The 21,870-nt window shown below is 49.3% G+C and overlaps 1 protein-coding gene across 16 annotated transcripts in view; it reads left to right on the top strand.

Annotated features, from left to right (window-relative positions):
* The first annotated feature begins 710 nt into the window (after positions 1 to 710).
* Positions 711 to 21,870, top strand: part of MTSS1 (MTSS I-BAR domain containing 1) — a 161,387-nt gene continuing 140,227 nt past the window's right edge. For all 16 annotated transcript variants that reach the window (XM_070222479.1, XM_070222477.1, XM_070222473.1 and 13 more), the window contains exon 1: positions 711 to 2,021. In XM_070222479.1, the coding sequence (XP_070078580.1) occupies positions 1,950 to 2,021 (72 nt within the window). In that variant the 5' untranslated portion in view covers positions 711 to 1,949. The remainder of the gene's footprint in view (positions 2,022 to 21,870) is intronic.

The raw sequence follows: 21,870 nt of genomic DNA, 5'->3' as shown, positions 1-21,870 counted from the left end.
AAACGCAGAACAGCCCTACGAGCTAGATGCTATCTTTATCCTCATTTACAGTATGTTGTAAACTGGAGTTTGAACCCAGGCAGTCCGGCTCTACAAGCAGCGATGTTGATCACTATAATATTGATAGTATTAAAATCGTAATAAGGATAATGATTGAGGGCAAACTATGCGTCAAGCAAGGTCAAGATAAGACTTGTAAATCCAAATGACCTTGGGGACAGGATCCAGCAGGGTTGCCCAAGAGATCAGTTAATTCCAGAAGTAACACTCCTCCTTATAATTTTGGGGAGGGGTGGAGAACGGGGGTTGCAGGTGAGAGTTGGGCAGAATGGCCCAGGGGAAAACTATCTTCTGCAGCTATGATATGCAGTTCCACGCATCTCTATTCATGCAGTTCTAAAGCTAGACCTTTTCCCAATGAATCTGATACAAGTCTACGTGCAGGTGTCCCATCCCCCACCAGCACTGTTTTCCTCTGGTTGTGTTTTGTGCTTCAAATGGTCCACTCAAGGGTCAAGGGAACAGCCCAGAGCTAGGCGCTTATGTTTCAAGGTCTTTTAAAAGCTTCTCATTTGATTCCCCTCTTCCTTGCCTATTTGATGTCAACGGAAACGAGGGCTCCTGGCCGTGCAGTTAGGCGGTGGAACTGGGAAGATGAACCACTAGCCCCCAAATCAGTCTGGGCTCATCTGTGCTCTTTCCACGTTAAGCCTCCCAACAGGGCCGTCTGCAGTTACACCAACACCCTACGCCCTCACTGCGCCTGAAAAACAACCGTCCAAGTCAGGGACAGTCAGCAGTCTCCACGTACTGATGAACAGCATACAGAAGCTCAAATGCCATTTATTTTGCAATGGCAAATCAATGCACTTTCCCAGCTTCCTGCAACTTTATTGAACTCGGCCTCCCGCTGCAGGAGACGCCCCCGGACTCTCTCTCCTTAATTACGTATTTGGCTGTTTGCAATCGTGACCTGGCGTTGCAGTCCTGGTATCACAGAAAGGGCTTCTTCTCAGAAGCCTGCAGCAGCAGCAGCAGCAGCAGCAGTTTTCCCGCCCTACTGAGCGCTCACTATACACCCAGCACTGCGCTAAGCGTGCCACCGTGCAAGTCTCCGGGGATCGCCGAGCGCACCCGCCGCTCGCAGCCATTGTGGGGTGGGCACTCGCCTAGCCACGTGCTGACACGCCCTCTCCGCGCTGCGACCAGTGGCCAGGAGAGGAGGGGGCGCTTGGAGCGCGCTCGGTGGAGACGAACCCTCCACCCGCTGGCTCGCTCGCTAGTCTCTGCGGCCGGCGTCCCACGCGCCTCCCGGGCACGCGCTCCCAGCCCCGCCCGCGAGCGCGCGCCGTCCCCGCGCCCCCGCGGCGGACGCACGGCCGCGAGCGCGCGTGCGCCCCTCCGAACGTCCCCGGGAGCCAAGCCAGAGCGAGCGGCGGGGCCGGGCGCGCAGGAGTGAAAAGGAGGCGGCGGCCGCGGCTGCGAGCAACAGATCCCGGCGCTGCGAGCAGACCTGCTTTGCTGTTGGGCCATTTTTTTTTTCTAATTTCAAAACAATTTATTAAATTGGAAAATCTTGCATTTTTAAATGGCGCTGGCCCCGGGTCAGCGGGCGGTTTTCTCTGCTTCAAGATGGGCTTTGCCGTTTTCGTCGTGGGCACCAGTGGTGGCCTGATTGTCAGTCTTCTCCGGGCATTTTTAAGGCCAGGAGCCGAGCGCTGCATGTAGGCGAATCACCCTGCACAGCCGTTTGGCGTTTTAAAATTATTATTATTATTTTGGGCAGAGAATAGTCGATCTCGGGCACTCCGTCCTCTTTGCAGAAGAGGCTGCGAGTTGGAGGTGGGTCGCTCGGAGGGTGAAATTCCTCCCGAGGTGAGCGAGCCCCGGCCCCGCGCACAGTCCAGGCGGCCCCGAGTGTGTGTCCTTTGCCTGCCGGCGCCGGGAAAATGGAGGCTGTGATTGAGAAGGAATGCAGCGCGCTCGGAGGCCTCTTCCAGACCATCATCAGCGACATGAAGGTAGGACGCTCGGGGCGCGGCTGCGGCGGCGGCCGCCGTGCACTGACCGCGTCGCGGAGCTTCGCCTCCGCCCCGGGCTGGCAGCCCAGCCCTTGCCCGCGCCGTGGCCGCCGGCCACCTGCGGGAGCGCTCCGGCCCGGGTGTCACCTGCTCACCCGGGGCGCCGCTCCGGGCTCTCCTGGGTCTTCGGGCGGGCGGCTTCTTTGTGGGGGGGGGGGGGGGGTGTCTTATGCCCGCTACCTTCACCCCGCTCATTTTCCCAGGGGGCGGCACCATCTCGTTTCCCTGGTGGCTCAGGGCCCCGGCTCCAAGTTTTCCATTGTCTGTCGCTGGACAGAGTGTCTGCGACCCGCGGAGGCTAGATGCCTGGGCGGACACCTGATTCCCCCGGGTCCGGCGTGGGGGCGCCTGGCGCGGTGGTGAGCAGGGAGTGGGGGCTCTGCCTGGCCGCGGGAAGGACCCCCCCCCCCCCGACCACGAGAGACTGGGAGCGAGGCCTCCCTCTCCCTTTTTGGCTTTCAGGTCCACCTGAGGGGGATCTGTGCAAATTAGGTAGTGATGTTGCAAAGCCGGTGGAGGTGTGCGTGCCTTCCCTCAGCCCTCCCCGGGGGCGCGGAGCAGAAGTTCCCAGAGCAGCCTCGCAGGGGCCCCTCCTTCCCTGGCTGAGGCTCCCAGCCTGAAGGCAAGGTTGGGGCCCCCTAAACAAGTTTATCCCCCACCCTCCCAACACACACCGACTCCAGGTTTTCTCTTTGAAGGATTGTGTGTATATGTATGTGCGCGCGCGCGCTTGCTTCTGTGTTGGAGGCGGGGAACAACACCCAGGCTTTTTCGTGCAAAGGGTGGGACTGGGGATAACCTGATCCTTGGATGTGAAATTTCTGGTGCATAGAGATAGACCAGGGCTCTGTGTTACTCAGCCGAGGGAAATAGAACCAGCTGCTCGAGCTGGCTGGAGGTGGGAATTGGGGGCGGTGGGGGGATTTTTTTTTTTATGTGTATTTAGGGAGCTTCTCCTTGGCTCCAGCCCAGCCCCAGTTTGCCTCAACAGATCCGGGGAGGTGGTGTTTAATTAAAAGCTCGGCTTCCAAAACGAGTGGGCAGGTTTGGAAAGCTGTGTAGCGAGTGGGTGTGGACAGCCCCTCTTCAGCCGCTGCCTGGGCGCCTGGAGGAGCTTTTGTCTGATGAAGTGTAAGGTTTGGGGAGGGTTTGGCTTCGGAGATGGATTTTGGGAAGGAATGCTCAGCTGTCGCGGCCTGCTTCCCCCTTTTAGAACCAACTGCCCCCTCTCCCAGGGTGAACTTTTCCAGGGTGCCTCTGACGCGGTCTTGTCCATTTTGAAACCCTTCTACAGAGCCTGTGCCTTTTGTCAGAAATTGACATTCGCATAGTGTTATCTTCAGCGAGACCCTGCTTGCCCAGGAATGCCTCTAATCCAGCCACTTGGAAATTAGATGGATTATTCCCTGTTCAAAGACAGCCCCTTTCATTCTTTTGCCCCCAGTCCACATTGAATTATTGAAGTCCTCTTTTGAGACAAAGATTGGCGTCCCCTCCTTGGACTCTGGCATTTTTCTTGTTAACTTAAATTCTACACGCCTTATCATCAAATAAGATTTGGCTGGAGGCACACGTGTGTTCTGATCACCATGGGAAGAATTTGAGATGGGTTGGTAAAACGGGTTGTGTTTTTTGGAGGAGAGAAATGGATGTTTCCCGTCCCTCAGTGGTAACGAGGACCCAGTGACCTAACAGATATGCCCACTGCAGTCCCAGAGTGTTCACCTCTGGAGTTTTTTTTTTCCTCTCTCTTTGTTCTTTAATCCAGAATCCAGGCTTGGTTCTTCCCATTTACCAGTTTCCACCCAGAGCCCTTCAGAAGGTAACCCACCACAGGCTGGGCCCTCCTGGTTCCTGCCTGCCATTCCATGGGGGCCCTGCAGCACTGTCTGCCCCGGGAATTTGTGGGTGCTAAGGGGACATGCTGTTCCCTCTGCCAGGTTGCAGTTAAAAATAAAGATGGATTTAATGCTCTTTAGTGCTGGATCTATAGTCTGTGGTTCCTGAGTTCTTTGCCTTTGAATTCAGCAGGGTTTGTTCCACATCCTGTGGGAAGGCCTTTATTTTCAAGGTTGTTTGTTTTGTTTTGGCAGTCAGAGATTTCAAAAGCAGGGTGGAGTGGAAGACTAAAACATGCCTTGGGGTCGGCAGAATTTCAGACTTTTGGGGAGTAGAGAGATAAGAAGGAAAAAGAGGGTAGGGCGTCAGGTTTCTAAGATTGTTTAGGCATGGGACAGTTGCTGAATATTTCCATGGAGTTTTCTTCTTAAAAGACTTCTTCATGGATCAGATGGCAGTGATATTTTAAAAGGGAATTAAAAAATTGGGGCCTAGAGGATAAGCTGGGTATAGTATGCATATGCATGAAGTCACCAGCAATAAAAGTCGATTTTTAGTATCTGATATCAGCTGAGTTCCAATGACCTGCTTATCCTTTTTCTCTTTTTTGAACTCCAGTGATGGGTGTATAATGGCTTTAGATTCCTTTCTCTTTGCTTTGAAGGACGAGTGTAAATGTTGGAAACCCATTTGGAATGCCACCTTGAGGAAATTTGTAGGTTATTTTCTCAGAAGTGATGTTGGACTGGAGTGAGGAAAGGGTAAGGAAAAAGGTTTTTTTAGTTGTATTTGATTCTCTAAAATGTACAGAGGCACAGGAAGGGAGTCAGTTTCCTCTTTGGAGGAAAAAAAAGAAAACAACAAAAAATGGAGTAATTTCAAGGCCTGGTACCATCCATCTTCCAAAACTAAAGAACCTCAAGACATCGAAAAGCTAGAGAGGATTCTTTCTGCTTTCTTCTAATGATCCTTCATCTGGCTAAGTCCTGGGCTGTCAGGGAGTCCCTTTTATCCTTTTCAAGGGGAAGAGTGTGGAAGAAACCCTCGCTTTTCTTCCATTGGGGTCCAGCAGCAGCTGTTAAATAACTTATTGATTCCTTGACGAAAGGAAACCTTGTGTTTTTTTCCTTTCTTCCACCCTACTGTGGTGGCGGTCACTAATGAATGGTGGTGTGCAAAATCGCTTACTGGCTGCCTTTCCGCCCATCCACATAAATCAAGTCGTCTGGTTTGAGCTGGTCCCAAAGGAAAGGGGAGACAAGAGATTCACGTGGCTGGAAGCAGGGGCCCATCGCTGGTTTGCCTGGGGGAACAGTAGCTTGAAAATAGACTGTGTGTGGAAGGCCAGTTGACTGACCTCTGATGTTGAGACAATGTTGACTGCATTAAGGAGGTCTGGAATCTTTTTGGAATTTCCATCCAAGTCCCAGGAAAGACGGGCTCAATGCTGCAAACAGCAGATTTGTGCCGTTACTTTTTTTTTAAAATTGAGATATAATTAACATATAACATTAGATTGTTTCAGTTGTACTACATAATTCTTCAATAGGTGTATTTTTTTTCTATATATATTTTTTCAAGTAATTGAACCAGCATAGAATTTGGAGATGTTTGGGGAACTTTTAAGACCAGGAGCCACTGGCCAGACTTGAGGGCAGCTCACCCTGTGGATGTCATTCTTTTAATAAGTAACTTAGTTAAAAAAAAAAATAAGTTGGGTGGTAAACTCAAATATTTTCCTCAGCCTTGTTGCTCAAGAATCAGCGTGTCAGGAGCTGAGTTGGGCCCGACACAGGGAGAACTTTGAACTAGGTTGGTGAGTGTGTTTGGGGTTATATAATGTGACTGGGGGGTGAAAAACCACCTAACCGCACCTTGAATTCCCCCCCTCCATGGCTCACTTTAGATGGGGTGTCCAGTTACCAGCACCTGTGCCGCGCAGAATAGGGGCCTTGTTCAGTTCCTCTGTGCCACCCCCGTCTCTATATGCCACCAGTATCCTCTCTCCTAAGGTCTGCCTAAATTAGAACTGCTAAAGGGACTTCTTGAATTACATGGAAGTCTTTTGTGGTTCGAAGGCACGTCATGATATTTTCCCTCAGTTATCATAAGATCAGGAATGTGGGTAGTGGGTCCATCGTGGGTAATGATTTCAGGATTTTCCTTCACTACGGCTCTGGTTTTGGGGTTCCTGTCAGACAAAAGGTTCACTTCCTCGGTGTTTATCCAGGGCCTGCCATGTGGAAGGTCTTTCGCTGGGCCGCGGGGAACCACAGATCCACAGGGCCTGCCCTTGGAGAGCTGCCTGTCCTGTGGGCCATGAGTGGATAATGTTAAATACAATATGGTGGCCATGAAGGAAGGGCCTGGAGTCCAGCCTGGGGAAGGGCGGCAGTCAGTCCCTGCAGGACTTCCCTTTGACTCTTGCAGAAAAATGTTTTCTCTAGGAAGGTATTGAAAGCTCAGCCAAGGCCTCCACTAGTGGCCAGGTGCTCAGAGGGAGGCCAGCTGCTCTGTAAACGGTGACACACAAAGGCAGGACAAGCAAAGGCCTTGTAAAGTACAGATGGGCCCCATGTTGGCTCTTCTCTTAGCAAATGGCTGTGTTTGCCCAGGGCTTTACAGCTTCCTCAGTTTGGGCCTGTGGGAGAAAGAAGGTGAACTGAAGATGTCATAAAATTGGCAGCAGGGAACCACCCGGAATGGGTCCCCGTTGACAGATTTAGGGCCTATTCTATGTAGGTCAGTCTTTTTGGTTTTTTTAGGTGCAAATCTCTTCCAGGTTTGGAAAGGTCTTGGCTTGAATGTTTCTGTGGGAAAATCCCTTATACATCATATTCAACCAAATTGTTTGAACTTGTGGCTTGATGCTGTGAACTTTTATGTTCTGAAATTCCACAGTTAGTAATGCCCCAGATGGAGAGAAAAGATCATTCCTAGGTCATGGTTTGCGTGGAAGGTAAGCTGAGTGTGAATTTTGTCGGTTTCAGCTATCTCTGAGTTCTTACAAGAGTAACATGACCTCATCCTGTAGTATTTATTGAGCATCAGCTATGTGGCAAGCACCAAGCTCTTGGGTGCTGCGATATCAGCAGGTAAAGATTCAGAATTCCCACTTACGTTTGAATTTCGGATAAACCATGAAGAACTTTTTAGTATAAGTATATCCCATGCATGCTCTGTCTTAGCTGCTGACCTCTTGGCCTTTGAACTCTTGTTTTGCATCTTGGGGGTAGGGAAAAGGAAAAAGCTAAAATACGTCAATTTGGCTAGCTCATTTGAGATTGTTGAAATGCTTGGAGGGTGAAAAGGTTGGAACTATCGATCTGTTAGACTCTTTATCTATGATTTTCATCTAGGCTTTTTCCATCTTCCCGGGGATGGGTGAGAGCTGGCAAGATTCCTTCTGTAGCGAGACCATGTTCAAATGGGTATGGAAAAATGAGATCACTTCAAGTTCACCATTACTTCTTGGAATTGCCTTCAGGACACTGTCCCCTAAAACCCACACCTCTGCAAAACAAAGAAATTCCTCTCCTGAAACAAACAAAAGCCAAAGGACAGTTTTAGCAGGGCATCAGATAAGAAGTATCTGGGGCTCCTTAAAGGGAACTGACTGACACCTTCAGGAGTTTAACTCAGATTTACAGTTTGCACTGCTGCTATGGCTTTACAGAGGAGCAAACCAGAGACAAATGGAGTAAATTAATTGGTTGAGGAAGCCTGTTGTATTTGATTGACGAGGTTCTCCCTTGAATTAGCGGGAGACTGCGGAAGGTTTCATCTGAGTATGTGCCACACACACAAAAAAAAAACCCCAAAAGCAAAACCAAAACCCACCCAGCATAGATTCCAGAACAGCCCACCCCTTGTCAAGGTTTCCTACCTCTTAGCCCAGGGAAGGCCTTGGCATGGTGCTGTGTCCTCTCTCCTGCTTCCCAGTTGAAGATGCTCTGGCTTGCCAGCTGGTACACAGTAGGTGCCTAGTATTCATTGCATGTGGTGAAGAGAGGGCAGGAAGGGACTTGGTGAGAACCTACTATGTGCCAGGCCTTGTGCTCAGTGCTTAGCGTGCATGGTTTCATGTCATCCTCACATCAACCCTGCTTTACAGATAAGAAAACTAAGGCTTGGCGAGAGTCAGTAACTTGTCTAAGGCCATGGTGAGGTGGACTGGTGTTCAGCCCTTGGCCTATTTGATCCTAAGACTGGAGCTCTTTAGAACATGCCTACGGTAGAGAGGAGGTGTGGATTTATTTCTAGAAGATGGCATTTCACTTGCCTGGGTCCTGAAGAGACTCCAGGAAGAAATCAGGGTCCTGTGTCTGTGCCTTTAGCCCAGAGCCCGCCTGGAAGCCTGAGCCGAGAAGCTGTGAGGACTGTTGTGGGTGGGCGGCTCCCATCTGGCTGTCGCTTTTGTGGAAATCGTTTAATTGATGATATATCGACATATTGTGGTTTTCTTCCTTCTCCCACTTACCAGTCGTCTCTAACAGACAACCCGGCATTTTCCTTTCCTCCCCTTCCCCCAGGTGTGCGGAGGGGAAAGAAGCCTTTGGCCCAGGATCTGGCCGAGTCACTATTGCCTCCCACCCTTGTCCCCATACAAAGCACCTGTAGTCCTCTCCGTGACTGCCCGGTGGCTGCGTTTGTACGTCTGGGGTAGCCCCTGGGTCCCTGAGGCTGGTGACTGTGCGAGCCTGGCAGCCTCTGCTAATTATTGAATTAAGTAAGTTCACCCAAAGTCCAAACGACTCCTCAAAGAGAACTCCCTACCTTGAAGTCATTTTGTGTCGAGCCCTGGAACTCTCTAGTAAAAAGAGCTTTCTGTATTTAATTATATCCCCTGGTAGCCCTCCCGTTTGGGTTGAGTGGGTAGAGCCATTACAAGTCTGGGTTTGGAGAAGTTGATGGGATTGCCAAAAAAAAGTCCTTCCTGTGCTGATTCTTGGCATGTACTGCCTTGGTCATAGTTTCTAAGTGGTTTTTCTTTTCCTGTCTAGTTTAAGTGGGTGAAAAAAAAATCAATTGAGTGCCTTTTGAGCTGTGTGTCTTTATTTGCTTTCTTGCCCTCGAAGAATTTGGACAGCAGGAAAAGTATTAGCTTGCTCAGCGTCAGCAGCCTCCTGAGTCCTGGAGATGGACGGCAGGTTTGGCCAGGGACTCCCTTGCCACCTCCCACCTGACGGGGGAATCCAAGGGGGCCGGAGGGAGTGGGTTTGGCCAGAGGAGGAGGTTCTGGGCAGGTAGAATGGGGACGGTTACAGGGACCAGCCCGCTGGAATCCCTGGAGCCATAAGACACAGATGCCTGGACCCTATTCCCCAGAGGTTCTGATTCAGTGCTTCTGGGGTACATCCTGGGCTTTAGGATTTTTAAAAAGCAATCCCGGGTACCTGTAGCCAGGCTTGAGAACCACTGAGCTATACACAATTCCAGCACCCTCACAGTGTTTCCTCAACCTTACTAAGTCTGAGTAAAAGCATCTTTAGATGGTTGCACAGCAATGTGAATATACTTAATGCTACTGAACCATACACTTAAAAATAGTCGAGATGGTAAATTTGATGTTATGTATATTTTACCGCACTTAAAAATAGGGGCCGACCCGGTGGCGTGATGGTTAAGTTCGCTCTGCTTGGGTGGCCCAGGGTTTGTGGGTTTGGATCCTGGGCACGGACCTACACACTGCTCATTAAGCTATGCTGTGGCAGCATCCCACATACAAAATAGAGAAAGATTGGCACAGATGTTAGCTCAGCAACAGTCTTCCTCAAGCAAAAAGAGGAAGATTGGCAACAGATGTTAGCTCAGGGCTGATCTTCCTCACTAAAAATAAATAAATAAGTAAATAAATTTATAGCGAAATGACATTCAGGTAAATAAATTGAAATACAAAAATAACAACAGAAAGCATCTTTAGAATACTTGGCTGTTTTTAATTGGTTTGTAATAGTCCTTTCCAATAGGGTTTCCTGCGGTAGTGAAAATTATCCAATACGTTAGCCACTAGCCATATGTGACTACTGAGCACTCCGAGTGTGGCTAGTGTGACCAAAGAACTGATTTTTAAATTTTACTCCCTTTTAATTTGTTTAAATGTAAATAGCCATATGTGGCTAGTGGCTCCCAGAGAGGACAGTGCTTATCTATAACAGAGTCTAAGTAAAAATAGTGTGCTTGCTTCTCAACACAGCTTCCGGCCCACCTGCTTCCTTCTGGCCACATCATTGCCCCTTAAACTCCTCCTATAGAAATTCTGGGGCTGCTGTGGACATTGGAGTCCAAGAGATCTGGTTTTAAATCCTGTGGGCAAATTACTTCATCTCTCCGAGCTTCATTTTCCTCTTCTGTAAAATGGGTCTGATTCAGTACCCACCTTACAGGGTTCTTGTGAGGAGTCTGAAATGAGAGAGTACTTGGGAAGGGCTTCACACAGCGCCTGGCGGACACGCAGCCAAGTACTAGCTGCTGTTAGGATTCTGTCTTGTCGATTTGGGAAAGAAGTGTTGAAATCAGTGTAGTAATTATCTTGGCCACTTCTTAGGGCAAACACGACCCCACCCTTTACCCAGCTGTATTTAGAGCTTGCAGTTGCAGGAAATGGAGAAGTTGAGGTTTTTTTCGTGCTAAGTAAATTACTCCTGAGTTCATTATAACCTCATCTGGCTCAGCTGGGCCTATTTGCATTTCTGTTTGCAAACTCACTCTCTGTATAAAGGGAGGGGAGGGCTGGGTGCCTGCCTGAGGTCCTTAGGGCATTTAATTTAATGCTTTTGGGGAAAAAAAAAAGTCTTTGGGGGATGTCATTTGGCGGTTAAGTTCACACACTCCGGGCAGCCTGGGCCTGAGGTGGGCGGGTTCGGATCCTGCTGGACCTAGCACTGCTCCTCAAGCCACGCTGTGGCAGCATCTCACATAAAATAGAGATTGGCACAGGTGTTAGCAACAGTCTTCCTCAAGCAAAAAGAGGAAGACTGGCAACAGATGTTAGCTCAGGGCTGATCTTCCTAACAAAAAGAAAGAAAGAAACAAGTCTTTTAGAGATGTTTATACCGGGGTAAGGGGAGAGGATTTGCTTTGTAAGGGCCATCTTTTTCTGTCTACATTGATTGAGTCTCCCTTCTTTTTCCAGAGTGACCACCAGGAAAAGTGGCTTCCTTTGCCTCCAGCCTGCCCTGTAGCAGCAGCAGCTTCACATGGAGCTTCTGTCCCTTCCCAAGCCTGCGCTATATCTGTGTTCTTTGTACCTCTCTCTCTGCTGAGTGTGGCCCACCTGCCTTAGCCTGGCATTCAAGGACCCTGTAGTTTGGCCCCAGCTGCGTGGCCTGCTACGTGCCCAGTGCCCTCCAATCTGGATTCCCTGGCTACTCTGAACACACGCTGTGCTCCTCCTTCCTGCTGTTCCTCCCACTGGGAGGACCCCTCCCGCTGCCATTGTTGCCTGTTGAAATCTTTCTCATCCTTCGAGGCTCCACCAGAAGGTTCCCTCATTTCTGGTCCCTCTTCATTCCACCAAGCCGGATACCCTTAGGCATTTTTCATAGTCTGTGTTGATTCTTCGTAGTATTTATTCCAGTCTACCTTTTAAGCCGGCTCCCCATGGCTTTGAAGCCTGGCGCTGCCACTTCCTAGCTCTGTTACTCTGAGGAAGTTACTCTCCCTCCCTGAGGCTTGATTTTTTCTTATCTGTAAAATGAGAGGAATAATGCTTCTCTCTTGAAGTTGTTGAGGATTAAAGGAGCAAATATATGTAAAGGGCTTAGTGTAAAATAAATGCTAAGTGAAATACTCTTATGTATCTGTCCAGCCACCCTGGTAATTTCTAGCAGAGCACCCTGCCCGTGGTGGCGCTCAAAGGTTTCAGAAAACACAAGAAGCCCGCATCTTCGCTTTGATGATGCAGTAGAGACAAGAGGGAAATACTTTTCAACTTTCAGCTTATAAGTAATTTGAGAGAACACAGTACCCATATTTAACAAACACGATGACGTGTCTGCCTCGTACCGGGCACTGCTGGATGCTGGAGATGCACCTGGGAACAAGACAGACAGTCTGTCTCGCCCTGAAGTTATTTAGTCTAGAAGAGGAACAGACGAGTAATTGGAAATCGGTGTGATGGGCGCCACGCTAGATGTTGGCGCAAGGTTTTGTGGGGGTCCCGGGGTGGGGGGGTGCTGTGATTCTCATTTCGAATTGGGGGACAGAGTCACGGGAGGCTTTTGGTACAGGTGACACCCAAGCTGGAAACTGAGTTTACTTTATTTATTTACCAAGCAATTTATGTGGCACAACCAGGCACTGTTCTTAATCTTCCCAAGAACCCAGTGAGGTAGTTACTGCTGTCCTTCCCATTTGACGGATGGGGAAACTGAGGTAGAGAGGGGTTAAGCTCTTGGCCCACATCGTACAACTAGTGAGAGGGCCAGCTGGGTTTTGAACCCAGGCAGTTTGGCTTCCAAGCCTGTGCTTTTATCCCCCACGCTGGGCTGTGTGTCACAGCACGGCATTTAGGATTTCCTTTTCAGGTTCTGTAACGGGTGTGTTTCACTGATCTCTCTGATGATGGTTCTGTCGATACCTTCAGGACTCAGGACGAACCAGATAAAGCATAAAAATCGAGGCTCTTCTCTGAGTCGCTTCAGGAAACTCAAGGGGCCTCACTCTACTTGAACAGGAGTTTGACCCAGCCAGCACGCGAAATCGCTGGGCAGTTGACTCACCCAGCACGTGCCTCTAACTTGTCACCAGAGGGAAGTATGTGGAGAGTGGGTGGGGGCGGGAGACCTGAGGGTCTGACACGGTCGTCCAAGGTGACAACCACAAGACACATGTTTGTTTTGCTGGGGAAACCTCCTTCATCAGGGTCGCCCCAGTAACGGCTCTGCACCCCACATGGCTGAGTGCGAAACAGGAAGGGGGGGGGTGCTTGCAGTAGGAGGCGGGAAATGTTTCGAGATTAGTTCCCAGGGAGACCTGAGTGTCACTGCTGAGGCCTGGCCTGCTTGAGCTGGGCCGCAGGGCCGAGCATGCAGCCACTAAGGAAGTCTTTGAGTTTGCTTTAATGGTCCCTCTTTGTTTTGAAGTGATTGTTTACTGAACCTTCAAAGCCGGCTCTCCGACAGGATGTGATCTGGGGCCTGAATAATTGGATGAGGCACCCCAATAGGAAGCAGGGAGCGGGGAGCAGAGCCAGGAGCAGATCGAGGATGGCCCCTGAGCGCTTGGAGGCTCCGCCAGCTGCTGCTGGAGGATCTGAGGTCGTCCTGCAACCAGAAGTAGACCTTGGAGCAAGCGTCCCCTGGAACCTGGCCTCTTTGATGTTGTGCTGGCCTTAATTAGGGGCACCCTAATTAAGTCACTGAGGAGGAAACTTTTTCCTTAAAAAAAAAAAAGAAAATTAGCAAATGTTTTGAGAGCATTTCACGGGGGATTACTTCTCAAAGATTATGCAAGTAATATAAAGTTTATGGAAGAAAAACTAGAAACCTCAGTTAAGTGAAAAGTAAAAGTCACGCATAACCACCTGATTACAAAGTGGGTTATGGACACATGTATTAGACAAAGTTTCATGCGGCCTATGCTGTGCCAGAAGTTTCTTTTTTCTCTTAGCTCTTCCTTTATGCTGCCTTTCTGTGCGTGTAATTATAAGCTGTGTCAGTTTTAATGGCTGTGGGGTGTTCTGTTGTTTCGTATGTCTGTAAGTTAATTCATTTAGTCAACATAGGTTTGAGGACCTACTGTGTGCCAGGTGCTGTGTGAAGTGCTGGGGATACTTCACACTTACATTCTAGTGGAGTGGGGACAGACAAATTGAAGAAGTCAATTCTCTTGTATATTAGTGGGATTATAGGCAATGGGGAAAAAGAAGGCAGGGGTAGGGTTGCTATTTTTAAATAGAATGGTTAGAGAAGGCCCCACAGAGAACAGCTTATGAAGTATGTGGATATCAGAGGAAGAATGTTCCAGGCAAGCGAAGAGCAGGTGCAAAGACCCTGAGGTGGGAGCCAGTTCCGTACTGGTTCGTGTTTAGGCTGTGTCTGGTTTTTTACCAATCATAAACAACACTGCAATAACTGTATCCTTGTAGCTAGATATTGCTTTACATTGATGGTTTCCCCTGAAGGACTTACCCTGGATCAAAAGTTGGGTACTTTTCAAGGCTTTTGAAACCCATTGCAAAATGCCTTCCCGAAAGCGTGTATCAGTTCACACTCCCATTTGTGAATGCTCGTCACCAGAGATTACTTCTGGAGCTGGACTTGGACATTAGGATTGAGAAATTGCTGAGGTCACAGCTTACAAGGCCTCAGAGGGACGTGGCGTCTTATCCAATGCCGTGATTTCTCAAATCTCACTGTATGTGATTTTTAACAAGCACGAGTATCCCCTGGGGAGGGCGTTAAAATGCAGATTCCTGGGCCCCTTCCCCAGAGATTTTGTCTCCGTCTGGGCTGGGGCTCAGGCCTCTGTAGTGTTAGCGAACATTCCTGTTCAGTCTCTGGTAGGTTGAGCTGGGATTGTACTGTGAGTAGGTGGAAGGGGGAGTGAGCCACCAAGAGCTTCCTCTGCAGCTCACGAAGTGAATCAGAAGGATCCCCCTGCTCTCCCCGCCCCCCATACACAGTCCGCCACAAGTGCACCCACCTGGAATGTGTTCCAGGGGAACAAAATGGCCCTCGTCCCTGAGCACAGCGTCATCTTCTGTACTTCCTTTCCTTTATACTTCTGTTTCCTTTGCAGGGAATGTTTCCTCCCTCCCTTCTTTCTTTCCTTCCTCTTTGCGGGGAAAATTCCCTTTTATCCTTTAGGACCTAGGTGGAGGCATCATCCCCCTCCAGAATCTTGTGCCAACCCCACCTTCTAGGACTTCCTCTTTGGAGTGTGGTGCCCTCTGAAGGCTTTGGGATTCCTACTAGCCCGAGTTCCTTCAACACTTTGACCCTTATCTCTGTATGGTCTACACCCCGCTCGGTGCCTGTGCATAGTAGGTGCTCATTAAATGCCAGGGTCGGGGTGGCTGACATTGTACGTTGACTCATTAAAATAGCATTTGCTGGCATTTATTGAGTTCTAAGTGCTGGTCACCCTCCTAAGCACTTGCGTTATTTCACCTCCTTTCTTTACAGTCTTGGAGGTGGGGTCTACCACGGACATCATTTACAGATGAAGCCAGGGCGGCACCGGGTGACTAAGTAACTTAGGTCACCCAGAGGCTAGATCTGAAGTTGGGCGGTCCAACTCTAGAACCGTGCTCTTGACCGCTAGACCACACCGGTCCTTTCAGACGCTGGAATATGGCTGCCCATCAGGGCTGTCTGTGTAGCCTGGGAAAAGGACATTCAGTGGAAAGACTGAAAAAAAAGGTGGTGACTATAGATGGAACAAACACAGTGCTCACCCCTCTTGGTGATGCTCACCTGGGTATCATTCCTAGCAGCCGGGGGTGGGCTCTGGGGGTTGCTGAGGAGGCACTGTTGAGTGGAAGGTGGCGAGCACACGAAGTGTGCGCAGTGTAGTAAGGCCATTGCTCCCCAGGGTGGATGTGACAACCTGATCATGCTGCCTTGGGGAGAGTTTACAGTTTAACAGGGAAGATGGGATGAACACAGAGGTCCTCGTGGAGGAGAGCAGAACCCGAAGCATGTGCTTGATCCACTCTAGGGGTGTGGATGCTTGTGTATCTCTCAGGGTGTTGGAGAGCTGGCCCCCAAGAGGAACTAATCCCTGAAATGCAGAAATGGTTTTGGAGTTGGGTGGAGACAAGTCAGAGAGGGAGGAGGCTCCAGGGAGAAGTGGGTGAGTCCAGGCGGGCCAACGTGGAGTAATGGTAATAACGCTTAATGTTTTTATTGGGTGTGCAGGTCACCAAGTATTTTCTTAGGCTCATTATCTCATGTGGACATTCGTGTACAGGAATAAACAAATGGAGCAGAAGCTTTGGACTCTGTATAGCGAGACAAAGGTTAGGGTGGGTAGATACATATTTATTATTCTGGGGAAGTTTAAATAGACATGAACATTTCTTACCAGCGCTTGAGTAGGAGCAGCCGGCCCCTATATGAGGTGGGTAGACGTTGAGTTCCCAAGTTTCCAGTTGTGGAGAAGCTGTAAATTTTACGTGAACCCATGGAACCGTTTAGTTTTAAAAAGAACTGAGCAAATTTAGGAGCAGTTCATGAAATCAGCTGGATATGAGGGCACAGCCTTCCCTGACCTTAGGTAAATTACTTGAGCTTTCGGTGCCTTATTTTCCAATGGAAAAAGGGAAGTGTTAAATGCCTGTTCTGCTAACCGCCCTCCCAGGGCAGTTGTGAAAGCCCTTTATACGCTCTCAAGCGCTGTGTAAATGTGAAGTGGTGTTCTTAATGATGATCATGAAATACATTTGGATTCCTGGATGGCTCCAGATGACCATCTAAAATAATAAAGGAAATATCATGGCAGAGGAAATTGGTGGGGGGCAGGATGAATTTGGGGAATGGAAAAAGAGAGGGGTTCCATTCTCAAAGAAATGTAGAGCATGGTACACACACCAGTTTTGCAAAAGTTAAAAAATAGAACCAGAGACCTAGTTACAGCTGTCTGTCACTCCAAGGAGGCCCAGAGTGACTGTCATGTTGTGGCCGGTGCTGTCCAATAGACCTTTCTGTGATGATGGAGATGTTTTGTGTCTGCACTGTCCAGTACCGTAGCCACTAGCCATATGTGGCTATTGGGCACTTGAGTGAGCAACTGAGTTTTTAATTTTATGTCATTGTAATTAAATTTATTGAAGTCCATGTGGCTCGTAGCTCTTCTCTTAGAAGGCTCAAGATAGACAAAGGAATGCTTCTTGATAGAAATCTTCAAAGTGGTATTTTTTTTAAGTTACAGTTGACATACCTATTCGGTTCTTTTTTTAAAGTGGAGACCTACCCACATGTCAGAAAGCAGACATGCTGGACATGGGACCTCATAACACAGGAGGAAGAAGAAGCTTGATGTCCTTGACTTAATTATGGTGTTATAGTTACAAAAGGAGCAGGGTGTGAGGGGAGGATGGATGGAGGGAGCACCTTTTGTGGTTAAATCTTCCTTTTCCTAAGCATATTTATTGCTGATGAGCTTGGGCAAGTGGGTGAGGGTGGGCGTGCAAGGAAGCAACCATTGATTATCCCCAAGGCTGTCATCCACTTGATGGACAGGGATAATTAGTGGATTAGGCAAGCCCCAATCAGAGAATAAAAGCTCAGGAATGGTTTTTATGATGGATGGGCTTCCACAGTGCCTTTCATCTGAGAATCTTGGGAACCCTTCATTCTGCAGGATGGGGTGCGGAATGGTGGTTTTGGGGACAAAGCTGTCACAGGCATTCAGGGGCCCTTCATCCTGCACACCCACTTCTCGAAGCTGCAGATTCCTGCCTTGCGCTTGAAGAAGCAAGGAGTCCAGAGGCACTCCTGCTTAAGTCAGAAGGTGCCAGGCTCCTCTTGAAGTTCTGCTTTTCGTTTCGCTGAAGTCTGAGCTCATCAAGGTGTGTACCTAGAAGAAGCAGGGGAGGGGTGCTGTGGGCTCTGCTCCTCGTGCTCACCCTGATGAGGTTCCCGCAGACCTGGAGAGGGACCTGATGGCAGCAGCAGCCTGTAGAGATGCTCCAGACAGGTTTTCCCATCTCCTGGTAGAAGCAGATCAGTTCCACAGACAACCCGAAGATGAGATAAAATTACCCATCATCATTCCGCTAGGGACAGCAGCAGTGAACATTTCTGGTGCATTTCTGTCAAGGCTTTTCTGCACAAAGGACTTTTCTTTATGTTTCATGTTTTCTTTTTCACATGGTTGAGGATCCTGACCATTTCTAGGGTGCCATTGCAGCTCTCCCAGGGCATTTGCAGTTGTAATGGGGGTGGTGTGTTTGGGGAGCCCTTGCCCTCTGCTCTGCTTTGTCTGGGCTCTTGCAGGACCCAGCCTTCCTTCTGAGCAGCTGTCTGCAGCCCTGGGGCTGGGCCAGAGGCTAGGTCTGCTCATCTTGCTGCTTGCACTTCCCAGAATCCGGGGTAGCACTTAGGCCTCAAAGTTGGGCAGATCTGGGATCAAATTTGAGCCTGGACCACTAGGTACAACCTCTCTGGTCCTCAGTTTCCTCAGCTGTGAAATAATAGCAGCACCTGCCTCGCTGGGTTGTTGTGAGTATGTAATAAGAGTGTGTGTAAACCTGTGCTCCTCAGTGTAGTCTGTGGACCAGCAGCGTCACTGAGATTAAACATGCAACATCCAGGCCTCATCTCAGACCAAGGGAATCAGAACCTGAAGTTTTGCAAGATCCCCAGGTGTGAATATATAAGTTAGTTTGAGAAATGCTGGTCTATGTACCTGGCACCTAGCAACTGATTAAAAAATGGTAATGCTTAGTGGTGATGATGGTGACAGTGATGCTTGTCAAGGTGAAAAGAGGGACGTTACCTGTCCAGTTGTATACCCAAGACTTGAGTTCTCATCAGCCATAATCACTGGTGAGCCAGCCTCTGCCTGGCACCTTTGGGCAGGATGGAGGCCTTTTTGAGTTGGAACCCGCCTCCCTGTGGCCTGTCCCCCCACTGGTCCCTGTTCGATTCTCATTTAAGCTGTATTCGTCCTCGTTGTAAGTCTTCTCCGGCTCTCTAGCTCCTCTCAAACTACCCCTTCTCCCACCATGGCTCCCGGCTCCTCCATGTTCCCTGTGGCAGTGCGGGTGTCGAATTCCCTCAGCTGTGCCCCGAGGTTCCGCTATCACAGTGGCCAGGCTGGGGGAGGCAGTTGCTGCATTATTTATGGGCCACCGTGAACCAGCCGTGCAGATGAGTTACACAGTTTATTCTTCTGCTCCGTGTGTGGGATGCCATCCTGGGCTTCTGTTTAATACAAAACAAAACATAGCCAAACAGAGCCCCAAGCCAGAGTGGCCACTGGCTGAATCCTACGCCCTGTGTTAGGCAAGTGGCCTGCCCGGCCTCCTGGCTGTGGGGCAAGTGGAGGAGGGGGAGGGAGAGGGCGAGAGGGACTCGGGTGCTCCCAGAGCTCAATCTTGAGGGTGGGGGGGTGGTGGGGAAGCTGACTCGCATATTTGTTTAGGTGGCTCCCAAACTCTTGGGGCCTCGACAAAGATGAGATGGGCCTTTTTCCTCAGAAGTAGGAAAATGACTTCATTCTCCTCCCCACACCCCAGGGGACCACGCTGCCATCAGGTATATGACCGTTAGCCAGGTTCCCTTGTCACGTAACTGGTTTGGAATTTATGGTCACTCACCATCTGAAAAAAGGCCACCGCTGTCTTCCTCTGCTATACCATCTGTGGTTAACCAAACTCTGGACCTTGCCCTGAAGGCTGCTCATAGTCACCTCGTCCACCTTGCCTGTCTCCTGCTTCTCCCCAGCATAAATGTGCCACTCCAGTGTCCCCTGGAGAGAGCCCCCTTCTGTCCTCTCCGCTTCCCTCTTTTTGCACCAGCCATTCCTCTTACTGGAAATGCTTTTCCTCCCTCGCTGCGTTTCTCTGTCCTCGAGCCCACCATCGGTGGGGGAGACTGAGGCTCGTAGATGGTGAGTTGCATGCTGTGAGAGAAGTGGGGGTGTCCGAGAATGCTCTGGAAGAGGGGACATTTGAGCTGGGTGGTGACAGTTCAGTAGGAGTTTTCAAGATTGTTGAATCCCCCTCGAGGTCAGAGACAGCAGCCATCAGAGGCGGCGTGTGTGGTGTGGGGAGCGTGGTGGGCGCCCCACCTGGTGGCTGCAGAGGCCTCAGTTGGAGCCCGTCTTTGGGGAAGCCCCGTGTCTCCTGCTGTAGGAAGTGGGGACGGTCATGGACCTTGGTTGAGGGAGTCCTCTGTGTGCTTGTAAACAAACCTGCTTTCTCTTCCCATTTCTGTGATGGGGGACTTTGCTTTTGTCTCAGAACCCAGTGTGATCTGAGTTCTCTTTTCAGCAAACCGCCCTGGGTTCAAAACCTGCCCACGCTCTCCTCTCCAAAGGAATTCAAGTGGTTCCTTCGGCGGTGGGGGCGGGGAGGGGAAGGGTGAGAGTCTTTCTTCGCTCTGCCTGTGACTTGGGCCTGGGCAGAACCCGGTGCTCCGAGGGAGCCTTATTTTCTTTGATTTTGGTCTGTCTGGAAAGTTGTGAAACCTTTATATGTCCTCCACGGTGGGCTCTGTGTTGGGATTGTTTTCATGGCTGTGGGAATACATTCCTGGGGATTTCCTCAAACATGAAAAGAGCCCAGTCAGAAACGTGGCCTCAGGAGAGAGCTTTCTGGAACTTCTTGGTGGGCGGTGCCGGCTAGAAAATAAGGACTGTACTGGAATTGGAATATGGAATTCTAAAAGGGTCTCAGTGCATCCAGTGTCTTGATCGGCACGTTTCTTTTGAAACTTGAGTGTGCTCTCCTTTACTAAGTCTTGTAGTCTAGAACAATCCAGGGCTTTTTCTGTTACCTTACGATCTTTCTACAAGTCCCTTCTCCTTTCTCACTTCCTTCAAGCTTTTGAATTTTTGTAGTAAAACTACTTTCAGGTGGGTAGAAACTTTTTTTTTTTTCCTTGAAAGAAACTTAAAAAAAAAAAAAAAATCTGGAACAACCCAACATCACCTTGCCTTTAAATTTTAATAAAATTTACACACTTAAAAAAAAAAATTCCTCCACAAGGAGGTTTTTGTCTTCTGTTCTTAGAAGTTCATTTTCTTTTTTTTTTTTTTAGAATCCATTAAATTATATATTGCCTCACACAGGTGCGCCTGACACTCTGTGATAGACTGTCAAATAGCGTTAAATCAGGAGAGAGCTGCATGTGGCAGCATTCTTCTGGCTGAGTGGGTGTTCGTAGGTGGAGAGCTGTGTGCTGTACCCCTTGAGAGAGAGGGGACCCTCCTCTTGTTGCTAATTTGGTAAAGACTGAAATGAGGCTCCAAGTGGAGGCAGATAAGTGGTTTTTTAAGTGATTTGAGCCCTGGTTGTTTGCAGGCACATTCATCTCTGGTTTTGAGTACTCCACCTGCCGTTTGCTTAGGAGCAGCAAGGACACCCTCTGTTGCTGTGCATCCAGCTGCCTCGTCTGTTTCTGCTTTAACTATGATTAACTGACAGTGAGATGCACAGTGCAGCTATCTACAGTTGGTTCTGTACTTAGGACTGAGAATGAGGGATGCCAGCCTGGGTGGACAGTCTGACTCAGTTTCTACCGTTTCTCTCTACATCCTGAGTAAGGTTACTGGCAGCCTGCAAATGCTTGGCTCAGTCCTATCAGGTGTGTATTGAGCACTTACTGTGTGCCTGGCATTGCCCTGAGCACTTTTTATGTCTGCCCTCCTTTATTCCTCACACCAACCCTGTGAGGTAGCGACTTATCCCCATGCACAGGTGGAATGACTTGCCCAATGTCCCATTGCAAATGGGAGAGCTAAGATTCAGTCCGGGAGATTAGACTCCCAAATTTGTGTTCCCTATTCCAGCTCTACATTCTTTCAGTGTTTAGTGATGTCAATGTTTAATAGTGGTGGTGGGATGATTTGTTTTATTACTTATCATTATAAGCAATAGGCCTTGAGAGGTAAAGGGACCTCCTCCAATAATTTACTGGCAAGGCCGTGGCTAGAACTCAGGACTCAGTGCTCTCTGCACAGGCCTCTTGCCATTCTGGCATGTTCTCAATGAATGTGCCTCACCTTTTCCTTAAGAAGGATTATGGATCATCTCAGTGACGTTCTCTGGGGGCTCCTGGATGGATGCTGGGGAGAAGAGGGCCCAGCTCCCCCGTCCTCCTTTGTGTAGATGAGAGATGATGGTACCTTTGGCTAGAAATTGGTAGTCAGTGTGTCTAAACATCCTCAGGCTTTTCAAAAAGCTCTTCCTACTGTCTTGGGATCAGGAAGAGAAGGAGTGGCCGGATAAGGTTGTAGTTGGTTGGTTGAACTCTTGTGTTCTTAAGGATGCTAACTG

The sequence above is a fragment of the Equus caballus genome, chromosome 9, assembly GCF_041296265.1.
Source record: "Equus caballus isolate H_3958 breed thoroughbred chromosome 9, TB-T2T, whole genome shotgun sequence".
Taxonomy (NCBI): Eukaryota; Metazoa; Chordata; class Mammalia; order Perissodactyla; family Equidae; genus Equus; species Equus caballus.
The sequence above is the reverse complement of the archived record's forward strand: the minus strand, read 5'-3'. Positions and strand labels throughout refer to the sequence as shown.